The following is a 22,322-nucleotide window of genomic DNA, read 5'->3' as shown; positions in this document are numbered from 1 at the left end:
AGAAGTAGAATTGCAGGGTTGTGTTCAATTCTGTGAGGTACACCAGCCACTTACCCATCTGGTTCTAAACACTAATGATTTTGGACAGTGGACATTTGGGGCCATGACATCCTGCTTTTCACCAACTCTTGATCTCTAATAGAGACATCTAATAGATGTTCAGGTGCCTGGCACCTAATAGGTGCTCTGAAGACAAAGTAACCACGTTCTATAAATCCAAATCTTCGGGTCCCCTGGCATTTTGAAGGGAACCAGTCTTCATACCAGTGCTCAGCCATCCCCTTCCCCAAAGGTTACTTTTTTAGTGTCAAACTCAGATTTGAATTTTGGTTTTAACCTCTTTGTGTAAATGGGGACTCAACCTTGAATTTTCTTTTTTTGAGAAAGAGAGCGAGAAATCAGAGTAGGAGGGAGAAGCAAATTCCCCACTGAGCAGGGAACCAATGCAGGGCTCAACCCCAGGACCCTGAGATCATCACCTGAGCCCAAGGCAGAAGCTTAACCGACTGAGCCACCTAGGCGCCCCAACAAGCCTGAATTCTCACCACTTCTTCAGTTATTGCTGAATTCTAAGCCCAGGGATATAGCAGTACTCTACCTCTGATGACTCGGCACAGCTCAAAAAATTTGTAGCCAGGATTTTACTTGGGATTTTTTTTTCTTTTTAAAGATTTATTTGACAGAGAGAGGGTGCACAAGCAGGGTGAGTGGGAGAGGGAGAAGCAGGTTCCCTGTTGAGCAGGGAGTCTGATGTGGGACTCGATCCCAGGACCCTGGATCCTGACCTGAGCAAAAGGCAGATGCTTAACCAACTGAGCCACCCAGGTGCCCCTTACTTGGGATTTTTAAGAGGCCTTGATTATACCAGAACCACCGACTCTTACTCCTGTCAAGAAGACAAACCCTGTGGTCATGAACTCACACAGGTGACTCCGACAAGGCATCTGCTCTGATCTCTCTCCCACCTCTCCATGCAGTTCCACACGCAACATTAGGTATTCTTGGCACAGCATCTGACTGGTGCCATACTTCTCACCAGGAGTTGGTGGTGGCAGGGGGCAATACCAGAAGAGGGCATACCAGAAGAGGGTCATACCAGAAGAGGCTGGCAGCCAGTGCTGCAGAAAGGAGATCATCTGTACAATGCACATCCCCAAACAATGGGCAAAACCAACAGCAACCAAGAGTTCAGCTTTTTATTGAGCAGCTTACACAAGCAGTTTAGTCAAAAAGACCAAAGCCCATGTCATCATCAGACTCCTCAGATTCTTCTTTCTTTGCTTCCATTTTCTTCTCCTCAGCTAAAAAAATGAAAGTCAACACTTGCTAAGTATTTTAAACTCCAAAGAGCTCCAGGCCCCTCAACTTACCTGGTCAAAAATGTCCTAGCCTTGGTTCCAACCATGCCCCTGGCTATAGGGTTTCTATACATCATCTACTCTTAGCAAATTAAGTATTATAGGCATCACTGCTCTTTATCTCCACTCCTCCTTCCAATTTTTTTTAAAGATTTTATTTATTTGACAGACAAAGATCACAAGTAGGCAGAGAGGCACGCAGAGAGAGAGAGGAGGAAGGAGTCTCCCTTCCCAGCAGAGAGCCCCATGTGGAGCTCAATCCCAGGACCCTTAGATCATGACCTGAGCTGAAGGCAGAGGCTTTAACCTACTGAGCCACCCAGGTACCCCTCTTCCCTCCAATTAAAAAAAAAAATGCCTACCTGGGGCAGCAGTGGTGGAAGGAGCAGGACCTCCTGCTGGCGTAGCACCACCTGCTGGGGTGGGTCCACCAGCTCCTACATTGGAGATGAGGCTCCCAATGTTGACGTTGGCCAGGGCCTGCAACACACATGCATACACTGATCACACTTATGCTGGCCTTTTGTTACAGCACTCCCCCCCACACACACATCCAAAGGTACCCCCCTCCCCTGAAGGAACAACAACCAATTCCCAACACTATATCGTTCTTCCTTCTCTGGAGTCTCCCAGTGACATCTGGCTGCTACTTAGATTCCCCAAGACTTAGACTAGATTATGACCACACAGCTGAATTAAAAATTAGTCACACACACAAAAAACTACTCAAGCTTTAAATCTTACAATTGCATTGCCATATTTCAGTAGCAAGACAGAATAACTAATTAATTCCTTCCTTTTATAGGTGAGAAAACTGGCCCCAAAATGCTGGTGTAAGTTGTTGGCAAAAAAACTCATGCCTCCTTAAACACTCAAACCAGGATTCTTTCCACAGTTCCAGATCTCCTCTTAACAGTGAATTCCATTTTTCATACTGCTAAGTCCAGGGACTTTATTAAAGAGGAGGACCTTTACTAAAGGCACAGTGTTTTCAATCATTCAGAACTCTCTGGACACAACGTGAAGAGATGAAGCTAATAGCCTCTTGCCAGAGATTAACATAAAATAGGAAAGATAGCCAGTGCCAAGTTCCTTGGGTAGGAATCTTGTCTTCGTTAGTCTTTTTATATCCCCCCAAAATAGTAAATGGCCAACAAAAGGTCACTACATCCAATTTCCATGAAACCAGACTATCATGCAAGAATAATGTGCTTGGAACAACATGGGCGATATTATCCCCTGGGTGGCCGATTTAAGGAGTCATTTGATGCGCATGTGTGTATACCATATATATATTTATGAATGTCATGGTTTCAGAACAGAAGCAAAGAGAAACCTGACTGAAATCAAGTAAAAGTCATAAACTTTAATTGGGCTCTAGATAAGGAACTATGAGGAAATACCACTTAAAGATCCAGTGGAATATCGCACTTTTCAGCCTTTTTAGTGTTACACGAATACCTGACTTAATCAGTAATGTCCCAGATTTGCTTCTCCCCATCACTTGGCTGCCCTCACCTTACCTTTGCAATCAAGCCGGGCCAGAAGGGTTCAACATTCACACCCGCTGCTTTAAGGAGGGCATTGATCTTATCCTCCTAAAAAACAGCAAACCAAAGTGTAGTTTTCGTAAACGTCTCCAAAACACTGCAAACAAAAGACATTCAAAACGTGTGTCCAAAACCGTGTTTAACCACTTCATAGATTCTACCTGTATTTCATGTGCGCTTATTTAAAACTGACCCTTTCGTACACTCTTACGATCACCAGCAAAGAGAATGCAACCGGCTCCGGTGTTCCAGGCCCCTCGCAAGGCAGCGCATCGCTTCCTTTTCGCAGGCAGAACTTGCCCAAGCCACGCCGCTATTTTAAGTTGCGAGTCAGGGCCGGAGGTAGAGCAAGCTAATTAATGTGCTCTCCACATCCCGCAGCCTGGCCCAACAAGGCCTAGTAAGAGGAGCGCAGGAATTCAGGGCCACCAAACAGGGAGTGTCCCAGGTGCGGTTAGGATGCCCTCACGCCGCGGAAGTTTCGCTGAAACAAAACCCAAATACTCCAGTCCCCCAGGAAGCTGGAGCACGTGGGCCCGCCCGCTGCTGGGCCCCTCTCCCCCGCCTCCGCCGGGGATGTTGATGGCGCGGGTCTGGCACGCACTCACCGTGACCGTCACCTCATCGTCGTGCAAGATGAGGGCCGAGTAGATGCAGGCGAGCTAAGAGACCGAGGCCATGATGCTGGCGAGTGCTGAGCGGACGTGCCGGCGCGGTGCTAGTCGCCTGATGAAGTGATGGCCTCCCCCAACACGGCCTTTGCTTGCTCCGAAGGACTGAGCATCTTAGCGGGCAGCTGAGGGAAGGACATTCCGCGCTTGTGCAGCCTTTTTTTTTTTTTTTTTTAAGATTTTTATTTATTTGACAGGGATCACAAGTAGGCAGAGAGGCAGGCAGACAGAGGGGGCCGGGAAACAGGCTCCCCCGCTGAGCAGAGAGCAGGACGCGGGGCTTGATTCCAGGACCTCGAGATCACGACCTGGCCAGAAAATGCTTTAACCGACTGAACCACCCAGGTGCGGCCAATGCGCCTCTTATATGGATCACGGGGGCCAATCGGTGCCCGGGCCTGGCGGAAGAGGCGGGGCGAGAACAGCCCGCCCGGAACACGTTGGCGCCTGCGCATAAAGCGCAACTCGCTCGTTTGCGAGTTGAAAAAATTGGTGGTTCTTGAAATTGCAAGGTTTTTGGGTTCGGCTAAAACTCAGGGCTCCTGAACAGTAAAAATACTTTTAGGAAAAAGATATCTAGGTAAATGGATTTCACCCCCATCGACCGTAGCCCGTGTGACACTATTCGGACATGTAATGACGTCGCCAGCCTCCCGGAGCTGTGCCCACCTGGAGCGCAGGAGCTAAAGGTCAGCTTGGAGGCTTCTGGTGCTTACTTAGCGCGGCGTCTCCGGTCCTGAAGCGGTGGGGGAGGAAACGGGCAGCAGTGCCATGGGAGCGCCCACTGTGTCCCGGGCGCTGAGTCCCACTCTACAAGGGTTCGTTTAATCCTCACCCAGCGGAAGGGGTAAGCACTGTTACTATACGTATAAAACATCTATTGGGAATGGAGGGGAACTTTCCAAATCCGTTTCAGTTTTTGTAACTAAGGCACTCCGTGTTTGGGTGGAAGTGTCCTGAAACTGCCCTTAAGATGTTCAAGACTTTGTGAAGCAACTGCTGTCTAGGGGCTGCGTTGCCATTTTGTATCTTTTGAAGCTTAATAAAAATTGGTATTGGATTCATATTGAGAGTTGGGCTTTTTTTCTTTTTCTTTTTTTTTTTTTTTTTTGAGGTATCATTGACATGACATTTTTGTTTCTGGTGTATAGCATAATGATTCGATATTTGTGTGTGTCGCAAAACGTACATCAACCATTTTTTTTCTTTTTTAAAAAAACTCTACTTATTTATTTGACAGACAGAGATCACAAGTAGGCAGAGAGGCAGGCAGAGAGAGAGGAGGAAGCAGGCTCCCCGCCAAGCAGAGAGCCCAATGGAGGCTTGATCCCAGGACGCTGGGATCATGACCTGAGCAAAAGGCAGAGGCTTAACCTACTGAGCCACTCAAGCACCCTACATCAACCATTTTTAAGGTCTACTCTCAGCAACTTTTAAATATGAAACACAGTATTATTAACTATAGTCACCATGTTGTACGTTATATCCAGTGACTTGTAACTTCAGGTTTGTAACTTTTGAGCCCCTTCACCCTTCCACCCCTCCCTCTGGCAGCCACCAGTCTGTTCTCCGCATCTATGAGTTCGGTTTATTTATTTTTGTTTGTTGTTTGGATTCCACATGTAAGTGAGGTCATACAGTGTTTGTCTTTCTCTGACTTGTTTTGCTTAGTATAATGCCCTCAAGGTCCATCCATGTTGTCTCATATGGCAAGGTGTTATATTTTTTTACACCTGAATAATATTCCTGTGGGTGTGTGTTTGTGTGTCACATTTTCTTCATTCAATCACTGATAGACACTTCCGTTGTTTCCGTGTCTTGGCCATTGTAAATAATGCTATGGTAAACATGGGAATGAATATATCTTTTCAAATTAGTGTTTTTCTTCTGATAAATACCTGCGGGAATGGCTTGATCATATGGTAGTTCTATTTTTAATTTAGGTGGGAACCTCTGTACTGTTTTCCACAGCATTTGCATCAATTTATATTCCTACCAATAGTACACAGAGGATTCTTTTCTTTATATCCTTGCCACCACATGTTATTCTTGTCTTCTTGATGGCAGCTATTCTAACAGATGTGAGGCAGTATCTCCCTGTGGTCTTAATTTGATTTCCCTGATGGTTGGTAATGTTGAGCATTTCATGGGTCTGTTGGCTATCTGTAGGTCTTTGGAAAAGTGTCTATTCAGATCTTTTGCCCATTTTTAATGGAATTTTTGTTGATACGGAGTTGTAGGAGTTCTTTATTCATTTTGGATATGAACCCCTTTTCAGATATATGATTTACAAAAAATTTATCCTACTCAGTAGGTTGTCTTTTCATTTTGTTGATGATTTCCTTTGCTGTGAAGAAGTTTTCAGTTTAATACAGTCCCACTTGTTTACTTTTGTTTTTGTTGCCTTTACTTTTGGAGTCAGATCAAACAATCTTTGCCAAGGCCACTGTCAAGGAGCTTACCACCTTTGTTTTCTTTTAGGAGTTTTATGATCTAGGTCTTACATTCAAGTCTTTATTCCATTTTGAATTAATTTTTGTGAATTGTAAGATGGTGGTCCATTTTCATTCTTTTGTGTGTTGCTGTCCAGTTTTCCCAACACCATTCATTGAGGAGACTGTCCTTTCCTGATTATATATTCTTGATTCTTATGTCCTAAATTAATTGACCATACATGAATCAGTTGATGTCTGTGTCGTTGTGTGTGTGTGTGTGTGTTTAAGATTTATTTCAGAGATAGAGGGAGACAAGCAGACTCCCCGCTGAGCGGGGAGCCTGACACAGGGCTCAATCCCAGGACCCTAAGATCATGACCTGAGCTGAAGCCAAAGAGTCAGATGCTTAACTTACTGCACCACCCCAGACACCCCTTAATATCTCAAACTTCTAAACAATTTTTTAAAACTATCAAGCTTTCTAAAATAAAACTTGTTTTGAGTTTTCATCCAACTCCAGAAGCAATTATAGTGGAATTTGGGTGGAAAAAGGTAAAGCTACTGAAAAATTCGAACATTTCCAAAGCCAAAATGAATCTGTCTAAAACATAGTCATCCCCCTTCCCTGCCCCCAGTATACTTCAAAATAAAACAAAACAAAAAACTGATCTGGCAAATATGATACATCAACACAAAACAAAATATTGCCTGTCTTAAACTATACTAATAAGGAACTTTTTAAAATGAGTGTTTTGTCCTCCAAATTGTTTTCTAACTATAGTAGCAAAACCTGAACCTTAGAGTATAAGAAAGGTAAATTATAAGTTCTTCTCACTTACAAATGTAAACACAAAAATCTAAAATGTGAATGTCAGTTACATCAGTAAAACTGGAAAAACTAAAAGATTAATAAACTGAATGCAGTACTGTATATCAAAATATGGTATACCATGACTAAGGATAGTTCAGTGTAACATCTATTAAAAAGTAATCCATTAATAAAGAGGAAAACTAGATGAAATTCTTATAGATTCAGAAAAATGACTTGATAAAATTAAATAACCATTAACATAGACTCTTAGAAAATTGGAAGAAAAGATAACTTTCATATCCTGATAAGATATCTTCTAAAAATCTACAGCAAACACCATACGTACTGGTGAAACTTAAAACCTACTCTTTAAAATCAGGAACAAACAAAGATATGTCCTTTCCCTGCTTTACTTCAGTTACTATTTTACAGTTTAGCCATCTCCATAAGACAAGAAAAAGAAAAGTTATTAAATTGGAAAGTTGTGAACTCCACTATTCATAAATAATATGATTATTTATTTACCCAGAAGTTCCAAGAGAATCCATAGGCAAACAAATCAACCTAGATTCAAGATTAATACACAAAAGCCAGCAGCGTTTCTGTGTTCAGCAAAAGTCAGTTATAAAATGTAGTATTAAAAATTATACTTCATACAATAGCAACAAAAATCATAGTTTCTAGGAGTAAATCTAACAACTTATGCATGATCATTATTTTTAAAATTATAAAATTTTAAGGAACAACATCAGAGGCAATTTAAATAGAATGATATACCATATTCACAGATGAAAGGATCTTAAAATGGGTAATTCTCTTCAAATTATGTCATTTCAGTCAATATTCCATTAGGGTTTTTGATGAAATTTGACCAGTTGTCCTTAGAATTTTCATGGAAGGATCAAGGACCAGTAAAAATGAAGACAGTGCTTTATTTATTTATTTTAAAGACTTTTATTATTTGTATTTATTTGTCAGAGAGAGAGAGACCACACAAGCAGGCAGAGTCGTAGGCAGAGGCAGAGAGAGAAGCAGACTCCCTGCCGAGCAAGGAGCTCTATTCGAGACTTGATCCCAAGACCTTGGGATCATGACCTGAGCCAAAGGCAGCAGCTTAACCGACTGAGCCACTCAGGTGTCCCTATTTATTGATTTTTTTAAGACTTTATTAATTTATTTGACAGAGAGCTAAGCAGGGGGAGTGGCAGACAGAGGGAGAGGGAGAGGCAGGCCCCTCCCAGCTGGGCATCAGGCTTGAACCCAGGACCCTGGGATCGTGACCTGAGCAGAAGGCAGATGCTTAATCAGCTGAGCCATCCAGACGTCCCGAAAGTGGTGTTTTAAAGTAATAAAAGAGTTCACCTTAAATGTCAGTTCCATGGAGGGAACACACTTTGGTTTGCCACTGCATTAATTGTGCCTAAAACAGTGCCTGACACATAGGGGGCACTCAAATAAATACATGCTGAATGAATTAAAGATGTGTAATTTACATGCAAGTAGATAAACAGACCAAGAGAACAGAGAACCTAGAAATCCACTGTCATACATGCAGGAACTGAGTAAGTCAGAGGTATAACTTTATAAATGGGGAAGTGGAGTGGTTGGTTAGGGGAAGAGTGCCTTTTCAAAAAAAAAACCCACAAAACTACTGGGACAATTGATTTTCTATCCTTATGGAAATGTAGAAGGAATGGTTTTAACTCCATCCTCATCATATATAATGTGGAAAGGAAAACTAAAAATTTTAGAGGATTATTATTATTAAGTGTATGTGAAAAATTTCTTAAGGCACAAAACATAAAGGAAAAGATACATAGGTTTGATTATATTAAAACTGAAAACTACAAGCAAAAAAAACCCATAAACAATGTCTGAGAAACTCTGACAGCCCAGAGCCTAAGAAAACACAATGATTAAATGTGATTTGGTTTCCTAGATGGGATCCTGGGAAGGACAAAAGACATTAGTTCAAACCTCAGGAATTCCAAATAAAACATGGACTCTAGTTAATAACAATATATTAATATTGGTTTATTAATTGTAACACATATTGATATGTTAATAATGGGGAAACTGGCTCTGAATAGGAGGGAACTCTCTATCCTCACAATTTTTTGGTAAAGCTAAAATAATTCTAAAAATTAAGTTTATTTTAAAAACACTATAACCAAAGCTAAAAAAAAAAAATGTCATATTGGGAGAAGACATGAGCTCCAAAGTACCCAAAAGCTATATAAAGTCCCACAAACCTGTAAGAGAGACACAGCTGTGTCTTGTGTTTTGCAGAACATAAAAAATTATCAAGTAAGGGGCACCTGGCTGGCTTAGTCCATAGAAAATGTGACATTTGATCTTGGGGTCCTGAATTTAAGCCCCACAGTGGACATAAAACTTATTTTAAAAAACAAAATTATCAACTAAAAGTAACTATCTAGGGCTAAGAAATTTTTACTTAAACTGTAAAATGAGACCCAATCATTAGCAAAGTGGTTAAAAATTTGGATGTCAGGCTCAGACTTGGGCTTCAATGTCAGCTGCACCACTTGTGATTTTGGGGGGCCTTGAGCAAGTCATCAGTCCTCTCGATCTGTTTCTTCATCTGCAAATTGTAGCTAACACCTGGACAGGTGTCAGACACCGAGCACCCAGTTAACCACAGCTGTTCCTCATGAATGTTTAGAACTCTCTTAGCAAAACGTCAGTCACCCAATCATTTCCCTTTGTTATGTGTGGTTCATGGGCTCAGTGGATTCAACATCATACTTTTACTTCAGACAAATTCTCCTACCCCTCCTTCCCCTGTCATAGTACAGTTGTCCTTCTTTTTTTTTATTTAGCAAGTATTTAATGACTATCTACTATGTACCAAGTCCAAGTTAGATGCTCAGTTGTCCTTTTAAGGTGTATTTTCAACAGACTAAGCAACATGATACTTAAAACATTAAGAAACGGAGAGATTAAATCCAATAACATCTACTGACATAGGATTAAACTTCAGTGGTCTGGAGCATTTTAGAAACACAACTGTGACATTGCTTACTACTATACTATTAGTGACAAGTGGATTTTGTGGACTAGTGTCATACTTTCACTGTTAATATAACAGATTACTATTTAGTTAAAAAAAAAAAAATCAGCCTCCAAAGAAACTCTAATTTAATCAGAGAAAAATTTGTGCCTACCCAGGTAAAAATGTCTGTTTCGCCATGTTTTCTGGTAGTACTTTTTCTAATTTATGTTTTTACCCAAACCATGTTTTTTGATTAAATGTCTAGAAGAGCATTCTTAATACATAGATATAACTATTATTACACAAAAAAAGACATCATCAATTTAATGTCAAATTACTTTATTTTGGGGTGCCTAGGTGGCTCAGTCATTAAGTGTCTACCTTCAGCTCAGATCATGATCCCAGAGTCCTGGGATCGACCCCCGCATCAAGCTCCCTGTGCATGGGGGGGGGGGGGCTGCTCAGTGGGGAGCCTGCTTCTCCCTCTCCCACTCCCCCTGCTTGTGTTCCTCTCTTGCTCTTTCTCTGTCAAATAAATAAATAAAATCTTTAAAAAAAATTACTTTCCGGGGGCGCCTGGGTGGCTCAGTGGGTTAAGCCGCTGCCTTCGGCTCAGGTCATGATCTCAGAGTCCTGGGATCGAGTCCCGCATCGGGCTCTCTGCTCAGCAGAGAGCCTGCTTCCCTCTCTCTCTCTGCCTGCCTCTCCATCTACTTGTGATTTCTCTCTGTCAAATAAATAAATAAAATCTTAAAAAACAAAAATTACTTTCGGGACGCCTGGGTGGCTCAGTTGGTTAAGCAGCTGCCTTCGGCTCAGGTCATGATCCCAGCGTCTTGGGATCGAGTCCCACATCGGGCTCCTTGCTCAGCGGGGAGCCTGCTTCTCCCTCTGCCTCTGCCTCTGCCTGCCATTCTGTCTGCCTGTGCTCGCTCTCCCCCGCCCCCCGATAAATAAATAAAATCTTTAAAAAAAAAATTACTTTCTATTTTCTACTGCTTTTTTTATTGCAAAAATTCTACTTTTAATTTTTCCCTATTGAAATGGGTTTGACATAATATTTTATAAACTTACAGTGTACAATATCTTATCCTATAGGATTTGATGCATTTATGTATCATAATATGATGATCACTTAGCAGTTAATTAACATCTATCACATTACATAATTATCCTTTCTTTATAGTACTTAATTAAGTTCTAGTCTCTTAGTAAGTTTGATGTTTGTAATATAGTATTATTGTCTGTAGTATTATTGTCTGTACTATGCATTAGATCTCTAGGACTTACTTATTACTTGTTTTAAGGTTGTACCGTTAGGGGCACCTGGGTGGCTCAGTGGGTTAAAACCTCTGCCTTCAGCTCAGGTCATGATCTCAGGGTTCTAGGATCAAGCCCTGCATCGGGCTCTCTGCTCATGGGGGAGCCTGCTTCCCCCTCTCTCTCTGCCTGCCTGTGATCTCTCTGTGTCAAATAAATAAATAAAATCTTAAAAAAAAGAAAAAAGTTTGTACCCTTAAAAACATCTGCCTTGTCTCCCCACCCCCCACCCATTGATAACCACCATTTTATTCTCTGTTTTTACAGTTCGGCTTTTTAAAATTGCACATGTAAGCGATGTCATATAGTACTTGTCTTTGTCGGGCTTACCTCACTTAGTATCCTGTGTTCAGGGTCTCTCCGCGTCGTGACAAACGGCAGGACATCCTCCTTTCTCACAGCTGAGTACCACCCCTGTGTGTACGCGCACGCGCGCCGCATTTTTTTATCGTTTCATCTCCCGACGGGCCCTCTGCTTGTTTCTGGATCTCAGCTGTTGTAAGGAGTGCTGAGTGATCATGGCAGGGCAGGTATCTTTTCAAGATCGTGTTTTGACTTTCTTCAAGTAAATACCCAGAAGTAGAATCACCTTGTAGTTCTAATTTTAATTTTTTGAGGCACCTGCGTACACTGTTTTCCTCCATGGCTGCGCCAGTTTACATTCCCGGCAACAGTGCCCGAGGGTTTACTAATCTCTCCCCATTCACTGCCAACACTTGTTACTCTTGTCTTCTTGATGAGAGGCGTTCTAACACCTGTGGTTTCCTTTGGATTGCCCTGATGATGTGCGATGTTGAGCATCTTTTCACGTCCCTGGTGACCTTCTGGATGTCCTCTTTGGAAAAATGTCTATTTAGTTCTTCTCCCCATTTTTAAATCAGATTGCTTCTTTCTTATTGAGTTGTATGAATTCTTTTTATATTTTAGATATTAACCCCTTATATAACAGTTGTTTTGCAAAAACTCTCCCATTTTGTAGGTTGCCTTTCAATTTTGTTAATTCTTTTGTACAAAAGCTTTTAAGTTTGATGTAATCCCTTCTGTTGATTTTTACCTTTGCTGTTTGATGTCATATCCCCAAATCATCACCAAAACCAGTCTCAGGGAGCTTCTTCCCTATGTTTTCTTCTAGGAGTCATATAATATGAGTCCGTATGTTTAAGTGTGTAATCCATTTCACGTGAATGTTTGTGAGTGGTAGAAGATGTCCAGTTTCAGTGTTCTGCGTGTGTTCATCCAGTTTTCTCAACATAATTTGTTGAAGTGTGTCTTTTTCCCCTTCGATGCTGTTGGCCCCCTTGTTGAATATTAGTTTAATGTATAAGCAAAGGTTAATGCTGGGCTGTCTGTTCTGTTTGTCAGTGTGTCTCTTTCCTTGCCAGCACCGTACTGTTTTTAATGCTACAGCTTCGTGGTATAATTTGAAGTCAGGATGTGCAGTACCTGTAGTTTTGTTCTTTTTCTTCAGGATTGCTTTAGCTCTTCAGAGTCCTTTGTGGTTCCATACAGACTTTACAGTTTTTCTCTTTCTGCAAAGAATGCCATTAGTCTTTGATGGGGATTGTGTTGACTCTGTAGATTGCTTTGAGTAGTATATACATTTTAACAATATTAACTCTTTGAATCCATGAACACAGGCTGTCTTTCCCTTTGTGTGTTTTTCTATTTTTTTCAGCAGTCTTGTAGATTTTGCTGTACAAGACTTTCACTGCTGGGGCGCCTGGAAGGCTCAGTCAGTTGGGCATCTGTCTTTGGCTCAGGTCATGATCTCAGGGTCCTGGGATCGAGCCCTGTGTCAGGCTCCCTGCTCAGTGGGGTGTCTGCTTGTCCCTCTGCCCAGCTCCCCACCCTCCCACTTGTGCACTCTCTCTCTCTCTCCAATAAATAGATAAAATCTTAAAAAAAAAACTTCCTACATTAAATTTATTCCTATTTTGTTTTTTGATGCTACTATTACTGAGAAAGCCTTCTTTTTTGTGTGGGTGTGACCATTATTATCTTTTTCTTAGACTTGACAATCCTTTCATTGAAACATAATTGACATACAATGTTTTGTTAGTTTCAAGTGTTTGTTAGTTGCAATGTTTGTTAGTTTCAAGCAGATTGATTCCACAGTTCTGCACCTTACTCATTGCTCACCATGATAAGTGTAGTCACTGTTACTATACAACTTTATTATGACATCACTTACTATATTCTCTACTCTGTACTCTGATCTTTGTGACTTACTTATTTCACAACTGGAAGTTTGTACGTCTAGTCCCCTTTATTGTGCCCATCCCTCCACCCATCTCTCCTGGCAACCACCAGTTTGTTCTCTGTACTTGAGTCTGTTTTGTTTTTTTAGATTCCACATATAAGTGAAATCATATGGTATTTATCTTTCTCTAACTTATTTCACTCAGAATTATACACTCTCAGTCCATTCAGGTTGTTGCAAATGGCAAGATCTAGTTCTTTTTTATAGCCAAGTGACATTTCCTCTGTGTGTGTATATGTGTGTGTGTGTGTGCGTACGCGTGCCACATCTTTATTCATCCATGATGGACACTTGGGTGGCTTCCATATCTTGGCTATTGTACACGATGCTGCAGTGAACATACAAGGGAATATGTCTTTTCAAATTAGTGTTCGTGGCGCGCCTGGGTGGCTCAGTGGGTTAAGCCTCTGCCTTTGGCTCAGGTCGTGATCTTGGGGTCCTGGGATCGAGCCCCACATTGGGCTCTCTGCTCGGCGGGGAGCCTGCTTCCCCCTCTCCCTCCGACTGCCTTACTGCCTATTTGTGATCTCTGTCTCTCTGCCAAATAAACAAATAAAATCTATTTAAAAAAAAAACAAATTAGTGTTCGTTTGGGGGGTGGTAAATGTCCAGTAGTGGAATTACTTGATCATATGGTAGTCCTATTTTTAATTTTTTGAGGGAGATCCATACTGTTTTCCACAGTGGCTATACCAGTTTGCATTCCCACCAGGAGTGCATGAGGGTTCTCTTCCCCACATCCTCATCAAAACTTGTTATTTCTTGTCTTTTTGATACTAGGCATTCTGACAGGTGTAAGATGATACATCGTTGTGGTTTTGATTTGCATTTTGCTGATGATGAATGATGTCGAGCATCTTTTCATGTGTCTGTTGGCGATCTGTATGTGTTCTTAGGAAAAATGTCTACTCAGGTCCTCTGCTTATCTTTAAATCACATTATTTGTATTTTTTTGGTGTTGAGCTGCATGAGTTTTATACATATTTTGGATATGAACCCCTTATTGGATATATCATTTGTAAGTATCTTCTCCCATTCACTGGGTTGCCTTTTTGTTTTGTTGATGGTTTCTTTTGCTGTGCAAGAGCTTTTTATTTTAGATTTTATTTATTTATTTGACAGAAAGAGAGTGCATAAGCAGGGGGAGCAGCAGAGGGAGAGGGAGAAGCAGGCTCTCCACTGAGCAGGGAGCCCAATGTGGGTCTCAATCCCAGGACCCTGGGATCATAGCCTGAGCCAAAGGCAGATGCATAATGACTGAGCCACCCAGGCACTCCAAAAGCTTTTTATTTTAATGTGGTCCCAGTAGTTTACTTCTGTTTTTGTTTCCCTTGCCTGAGTAGACAGATCCATATATATGTTGCTAAGGACAAATTCCGTGAGATTACTGCTTATGTTTTCTTTTAGATTTTGATGGTTTCAGGTTTCTCATTTAGGTCTTTAATCCATTCTGAGTTTATTTGTGTGTATGGTGTAAGGAAGTAATCCAGTTTCATTTTTTTGCATGTAGCTGTCCAGTTTTCCCAATACCGATTTATCAAAAAACTGTCTTTTCCTCATTGTATATTCTCGCCTCCTTTGTCATAGATTGATTGACCACATAAGTGTGAATTTATTTCTGGGCTCCCTGTTGTGTTCCACTGTTCTATGCATCTACTCTTATGCCAGTACTTAATTACCATAGCTTTGTAGTAAATCTTAAAATCTGAAATTGTGATACCTCTGGCTTTGTTCTTCTTTCTCAAGATTGCTTTGGCTGTTTGAGGTCTTTTGTGATTTCATAGAAATTTTAGGATTACTCATTTCAGTTCTGGGAAAAATGCTGTTGGTATTTTGATAGGAATTACATTGAATCTATAGTTTGCTTTGGGTAGTATGGACATTTTAACAATATTAATTCTTCTAATTTATGAGCATGGTAGTTTGTGTCATCATCAATTTCTTTCCTCAGTGTTTTTATTGTTTTCAGAGGACAAGTTCTTCACCTCTTTGGTTAAGTTTATTCCTAGTAATTTGTTGTTTAAAGCCATTGTTCCCTTATGGATTTTCTGTCTGGATGATCTAGCTATTGATGTTAAGAGAGGTGTTAAAATCCCCTACTATTATCATAAAAAAACAAAAACTGTTAGTTTCTCCCCTTATGTCTATTAATATTTGCTTTTATGTATTTAGGTTTTGCATGTTGGGTGCATAGATATTCACAATTGTCATACCCTCTTGTAGGATTGATCCCTTTATCATTTTGTAGTGTTCTTTTTGTCTTTTGCTACATTGTGTTAAAACCCATTTTGTCTAGGGGCACCTGGATTGTGCAGTCAGTTGAGTGTGAGACTCCAATTCGGCTCAGGTTGTGATCTCAGGTTCATGAATGAGCCCCGTGTTGGGCTCTGCATGGAGTCTGCTTGAGGTTCCCTCTCCCTCTGCCCCTCCCCACACACATGTGCATGTGCTCTCTCTCTCCCTCTCTCTCTTGCTCTCTCTCAAATAAATAAATCTTGAAAAAAATAATAATAGTGAAGTTTGTTTTGTTTTATAGGACTATGGCTTTATTTTTCTTTTAGCTGCCATTCGCATGGTGTATGCTTTTCCATCCCTTCACTTTCAGTCTGTACCTGTCTTTTAGTCTGAAGTGAGTCTCTTGTAAGCAGCACATAAATGGGTCTTGTTTCTTTTTTTAACCCACTGAGTCACTCTGTATATTTAGATTAGAGCATTTTGTCCATTTCCATTTAAAAATAATTGTTGATAGGTATGTACCTATTGCCATTTTGTTCATTGTTTTCTGGTTGTTTTGTAGCTTTTCTCTGCTTTTTTTCTACGTCTTTTCCTCTTTTCCCTTGTGGTCTGATGGTTTTGTTTGTTGTTATGCTTGGAATCTTTTCTCTTTTTATTTTTGTGCATCTGTTACAGGTTTTTTGTTTCTTTTTTAAGATTTTATTTATTTACTTGAGAGAGAGAGAGAGAACACACATAAGAAAGTACAGGATGGGGAGCAACAGAGGGAGGGAGAAGTAGACCACCCCACTGAGCAGGGAGCCAGACCGGGGTCTCCATCGCAGGACCCCCCTAGGACTATGACCTGAGCTGAAAGCAGCTGTTTAACTAACTGAGCCACACAGGGCACCCCTCTGTTACAGGTTTTTGATTTTTTATTACCATTGGGTTCAAGTACAACATCTTATGTATATGGCAATCTATATTAAGGTGATAGTCTGTTAAGTTTGAACACATTCTAAAACCTCTAAATTTTTACTCCCCTCTCCATGTTTTATGTATATGATGTCATATTTTACATTCTTTTGTATATGCTTTACTTAGTTTTGTAGAGATAATTGTGTTTTAACTTCCACATTGGCTTTATAAGTGATTAACATACTACCTTTATTGTATTTTTTTTCTTTTAAAGATTTTATTTATTTATTTGACAAAGAGAGACACAGCAAGAGAGGGAACACAAGCAGGGCGAGTGGGAAAGGGAGAAGCAGGCTTCCCTCTGAGCAGAGAGCCCGATGCGGGGCTCGATCCAAGGACCCTGGGATCATGACCTGAGCCAGAGGCAGAGGTTTAACGATTGAGCCACTCAGGTGCCCCATAGGTTTCTTTTTACTTGTGAAGTTTTTACCTTTCATTATTTTCTTCTAGTTATGGCCTTTTTTTTTTTCTTTCCAATTAAAGAAAACCCTTTATAATTTCTTACAAGGCCAGTTTAACTTTCTGTTTGTTTGGGAAACTTTATCTCTCCTTCATTTCTGAGTGATAACCTTGCTGGGTAAATTATTCTTGGTATAAGTATTTCCCTTTTAGACCTTTGAATATATCATTCCATGTTCTTCTGGCCTGCATAGTTTCTGTTGAAAAATCAGCTGATAGCTTTATGAAGTTTTCCCTTGTATCTTGTTTTGTTTTGGTTTGCTGCTTTTAAAATTGTGTCTTTATCATTACTTTTTGCCATTTTAGTTCTTACATGTTTTGGTCTGAACCTCCTTTGGTTCACCTTGTTAGGGGCTGTCTTGGCTTCCTGAACTCGGATGTTTGTTTCCTTCTCCAGAGTGGGGAAATTCTCAGCTCTTATTTCTTCAAATGATTTTCTGCCCTCTCTCTCTCCCCTTCCGGCACTCTATAATGTGAAATGTTGTCATACTTGATGATGTCTTTTCTCGGGTCCATTGAGCATCTTTATGACTATTACTTTAAATTTTTTTTTTTTTACTTTAAATTTTTTATCAAGCATATTATCCGTTTCATTTAGCTCTTTTACTGTGATTTTGTTTTGTTCTTTAATTTGGGACATATTCCTTTGTCTCCTCATTTTGTCTGTTTTTATGTTTTAGGTAGATCACTGTATCTCCTGGTCTTGAAAATAGTGGCCTTGTGTAGAAGAGGTCCTGTGGTGCCTCTCCTCATGTGCGTTCTCCTCATGGTCACCAGAACCAGATGCTCCAGAGGTTTCCCCTTTGTGGGCTGTGTGTGCCCTCTTGTGGCTGGATGCACTTACCTGCCTTGCCTGCTGTGGCATCCTGGGAGTTGAGAGGCCTCTGCAGCAGCAGCGGTTTCATTAGTGGACGGGGCTCTGGAAGGTCTGTTCTCTCAGTCTTCAGGTCATTTTTGGAGTTAGTCATATAGATGTAGCTGTTGTCTCAGTGTGTCCACGGGACAAGGTAAGCTCAGGATTCTCCTTCTCTGCCATCCTCCCAAAATCCCCTCAGGAAAAGTTTGTTTCTTTTTCAGGTGTTTCACACCTAGTGTATAGAAATGCAACTGATGTCAGTGTGTTGGTTTTGTATCCTGCAGCTTTACTGAAATCATTGGCTAGCTCCAACAGTTTTTTGGTTGAGCCTTGGGATTTTCAATGCACAGAATCCTATCAGCTGAAAATAGTGACAGTTTTACTTCATCCTTCTCAATTTGGATGGATTTTAGTTGTCTTGCCTAATCCATCAGGCAAGGACTTCCAGTACTATGTTGAATAAGAGTGCTGAGAGTAGAAAAGCTGGTCTTATTCCTGATCTTGGAAGGAAAGCTTTCATTTTTTTTTTTTCCTCCACTGAGTATGTTACTTGTGGGTTTGTTGTATTTGGCCTTTTTATGTTCCATTTCTATCCCATTTATAAGGGTTTTTACCATGAAAGTATGTTGTATTTTTGTCAGTTGCTTTTTTGTGTCTATTAAGTTGATCATGTGATTTTTTTGATCATGTGATTTTTATCTTTCATTGTATTAATGTGATATATTACGTTTATTGATTGGCTTATGTTGAACCATCCTTGCTTCCCAGAGATAAATCCCACTTGGTCATGGTGTTTAATTCTTTTTATGTGTTCTTGAATTCAGTTTGCTAATATTTTGTTGAGGATTTCTGCATTTATATTAATCAGGGATACTGATCTAGTTTTCTTGTAGTTCCTCATCTCTCTTTGGTATTTGGCCTTATCGAATGAATTTGGAACTATCCCTACCTCAATTTTTTGCAAGAGTTTGAGAAGACTGCTGTTAATTCTTCTTTGAAGGTTTGGTAGAATTTGCCTGTGAAGCCATCTGGTCCTGGGGTCTTCTGTGTTGGGAGGGTTTTGATTACTGATTCAACCCCTTTCTTCATTATTTATCCTTTCAGATATTCCATTTCTTCCTGACTTAGCTTGGTGAATTGTGTGTTTCTAGAAATTTATTCATTTTTTCAGGTTATCTAATTTGTTGACGTACAATTGTTTATAGTATTCTCTTATGGTCCTATGTATTTCTGTAGTATCAATTGTAATGTGTCCTTTTTCATTTATTTGAGTCTTTCTTTTTTTCTTAGTCTGGCTAAAGACTTTGTTTACCATTACAAAGGACCAGCCTTTAGTTTTATTGATCCTTTGCATTTTTCCCTATTTCATTTATTAATCTGATCTTTATTAATCTCCTGCCTTTTGCTAATTTGGGGCTTGTTTTCCCTATTCTTTGGTAGAAAGGTAATTTGTGATTTTTCTAATTCCTTAACATGTGTTTATTGCTATAAACTTTCCTCTCAGAACCGCTTTTACTGCATTCTGTAAGATTTGATATGCTGTTTGCATTTGTTTCAAGATAAATATTTTATTTCCCTTTTGATTTCTTCTTTGACACATTTGTTTTTCAAAATTATGGTGTGTGGTTTCTACATGTTCGTAAATTTTCCAGTGTCCCTCTTATTGATTACTAGTTTCATACCTTAATGGTCAGAAAAGATAGTTGATGTGGTTTCAGTCTTCATAAATTTGCTGAAATTTGTTTTATGCCTTATCAGTCATCTGTTCTGGAAAATAATTCATGTGCACTGAAGAAGGATTTGTATTCTGCCTCTGTTACATAGAATGCTCTAATAGGTCTGTTAAGTTCTTTGGTTCTATAGTTCAATTTAGTTTGTTGACTTTCTGCCTAGATGATTTATTGCTGACAATGGGGTACTGAAGTCCCCACTATTACTGTATTGTTGTTTCTCCCTTTAGATCTGTATTTGCTTAATAAATTTTAGTGATACAATGTTGGATGCACATATGTTTATTATTGTTATATCTTCCTGCTGTATTGACTGTTTTATCATTATTTAATGACCTTCTTTGTCTCTTTGTTTTTAGGCTTGACTTCTTTTTTGTCTGATGTAAGTTAAGCTATGCCTGCTTTCATTTGGTTTCCACTTGCCTGTAACATTCTCTTAATTCCTTCACCTTGAGCCTGTGCGTATCTTAAAAAGTTGAGATGAGTTTCTTATAGGCCGCATATGTTTGGGTCTTGTTTTTATCCATAAAGCTACTCTATGCCTTTTGATTGATGAATTCAGTCCATTTATATTGAGTGATTATTGATTTGTATTTTTTTGTATTGAATTTGTATTTTGTATTTATATTTTGGACATAATAGTACTGCCTCTTATATTTAGCCTTCTGGTTGTTTCTTTTTCCATTTCTGTCTGCCTTTATAACATGGTGGTTTTCCATGATTTGCTCAGTCTCCCCTTTTTTATGTTTTGTGACTTTTTTCTAGACTTTTGCTTTGTGATTGCCATGTGACTTACATAAAACATCTAAAGAGTCCTTTTTATCCTGATAGCACTTTCTTTTCACCCTTTTACTCCTCCCCTTTTATATTTCTGATGTCAGCGTTTACCTTTTTTTGCAGTGAATTCATTGAGGAATTAGTGGTGATAAGTTTTTTGTTGTAGCTCTTTTTCTTAAGTTTTTATAATTAAGTGGTTAACACATCATTTTAATATAGTTTTCTAAATGTTTTTCACCTTTGTCTGCAATAGGTTATTTCATGTGCTTTTATGTCACTAATTAGCATCTTTCCATTTCAGCTTGGAGAACTCCTTTCCCTACTCCTTGCAAGGCAGGTCTAGTAGTGAGCTCCCTGTTTTAGTAGGGAAAGCCTTTATTTCTCCTTCATACCTGTAGCATATCTTTTTCAGATAAAGTATTCTGGGTTACCAGTTTTTATTTTTTAGCACCTTGAATGGGCCATTCCACCTCCTCCTGGTGGAATAGAATTTGAGAAACCCATCAATAAGCTAATGGAGATTCCTTTATAGGTTACGTTCTTTGTTCCCTGGGTACCTTTTTTAAAAAACAGATTAATTATAATGTGTCTCGGAGCATTTTTTTGCATTGAGATAATAGTGTTCTGTTCTGTTAGCTTAGACTTCTTCAGTTCCTTCCCCAGGCAGGTTTGGGAAGTTCTGTTCTATTTCTCTAAATATACTTTTCCCCTTCTCCTTCTGGTAGACTATTCTGTTTTTCTCATCATACATGATAGCTCTTGCAGCATTTCTTCATTTTTTTGTTTGTTTTTTAAAAGATTTTATTTATTTATTTGACAGACAGATCACAAGCAGGCAGAGAAGCAGGCCCCCTGCTGAACAGAGAGCCCGATGTGGGACTCGATCCCAGGACCCTGAGATCATGACCTGAGCCGAAGGCAGCAGCTTAACCCACCGAGCCACCCAGGCGCCCCTGTTTGTTTTTAAATCTTAGTTCTCCTCTCCTGGATCATTTCTAAATTCCTATTCTCTAAGTCATTAATTCCTTCTTCAATCTGATCTGCCCTATTTCCTAAGCTCTCTAATGCATTTCTTCATCTCATTCACTGAATTTGTCAGTTCCAGAATTTGGTTGTTTTCAAAAATTTCAAACTCCTTGGTAAAAACAAAACAAAGACAAACAACAACAAAAAAACCCCAAAACTCCTGTTCAATCATTTTATCCCTAAATTGAATCACATGCATTTTCTTATAAGCTCATCAGATTCTTTATAATCGCTATTTTGAATTGTCAGTTAAATCATAGTTTGCACCTTCAGTTCAGCTAGGGAATGTTTGGTGATTCCATATTACTGTGGTTTTTATAGTGCTCTATTAGATGTAGCTCTGCCCTCGCACTGAAAGAGCACACTGTTCTCAGTTGTCTACTTTGGTATAGTGGCCATTGCAGACCTTTCTTTGGTTTCCCAGAAGGTGGTGCAATAGCTCAGGTTTTGGCTTCTCCCCACTTGAGCTGGTTCTGGAGCAGCACTCAGGGCTGCCTGTTAAAAAAGCCAGTCCAGAAGCTGGCAACAGAGGTAGTGGGTGAGGGGAGGTGTAGGCTTAGCACCATCCTTTGGAGTTGCCTACAGGCTGGTAGGCGGAAGAACCTGGAACAGGGTACTCCCAGAGGTCCTTGTGCGGACCTCCTACTGAAATCCTAAAGCAGACAGCAGGGAATATTCCTTCAGTGCCCTCTGATAATTTTGTCTGTGTATCCCCCTTTCCTCCCCACTCCCCCAGTCAAGGAGGTCCCTCCTCAGAGCTGTGCTGCTGAGGAGAAATGGGTCCCTGGGCAGGAGAAGTACCGGGTTTTGAAACTGTTCCTTTGAGTGCTTTAAAACAGGTAGGCCCAACATGAGAGAACAAGT

General features: G+C 40.1%; 1 protein-coding gene across 1 annotated transcript; it reads right to left on the bottom strand.

The window, feature by feature from the left end:
- Positions 1 to 1,182: 1,182 nt before the first annotated feature.
- Positions 1,183 to 11,599, bottom strand: LOC101678685 (60S acidic ribosomal protein P1-like). Its single transcript, XM_045070606.1, has 4 exons — positions 11,489 to 11,599; positions 2,882 to 2,956; positions 1,721 to 1,838; positions 1,183 to 1,301 (listed from the first exon to the last, which is right to left on the bottom strand). Exons 1-4 carry the CDS (start codon positions 11,597 to 11,599, stop codon positions 1,222 to 1,224), a joined length of 384 nt encoding a protein of 127 aa, XP_044926541.1. The 3' UTR covers positions 1,183 to 1,221.
- Between the last annotated feature and the right edge of the window lie 10,723 nt (positions 11,600 to 22,322).

Source organism: Mustela putorius, unplaced genomic scaffold (assembly GCF_011764305.1).
Source record: "Mustela putorius furo isolate JIRA1106 unplaced genomic scaffold, ASM1176430v1.1 tig00003972_pilon_pilon_pilon, whole genome shotgun sequence".
In the NCBI taxonomy this organism is placed as follows: domain Eukaryota; kingdom Metazoa; phylum Chordata; class Mammalia; order Carnivora; family Mustelidae; genus Mustela; species Mustela putorius.
Note: the sequence above shows the minus strand (reverse complement) of the source record. Positions and strands in the feature narration are given on the sequence as shown.

Excerpts from the sequence above, each read along its gene's own strand:
- LOC101678685 (XM_045070606.1), bottom strand. The coding sequence starts at position 11,599 with ATGCGGCGCGCGTGCGCGTACACACAGGGGTGGTACTCAGCTGTGAGA. Across the intron at positions 2,957-11,488 it reads AACACAGGATACTAAGTGAG|GAGGATAAGATCAATGCCCT; the intron begins GTAAGCCCGACA and ends GCTGTTTTTTAG. Across the intron at positions 1,302-1,720 it reads TTCCACCACTGCTGCCCCAG|CTGAGGAGAAGAAAATGGAA; the intron begins GTAGGCATTTTT and ends TCATTTTTTTAG.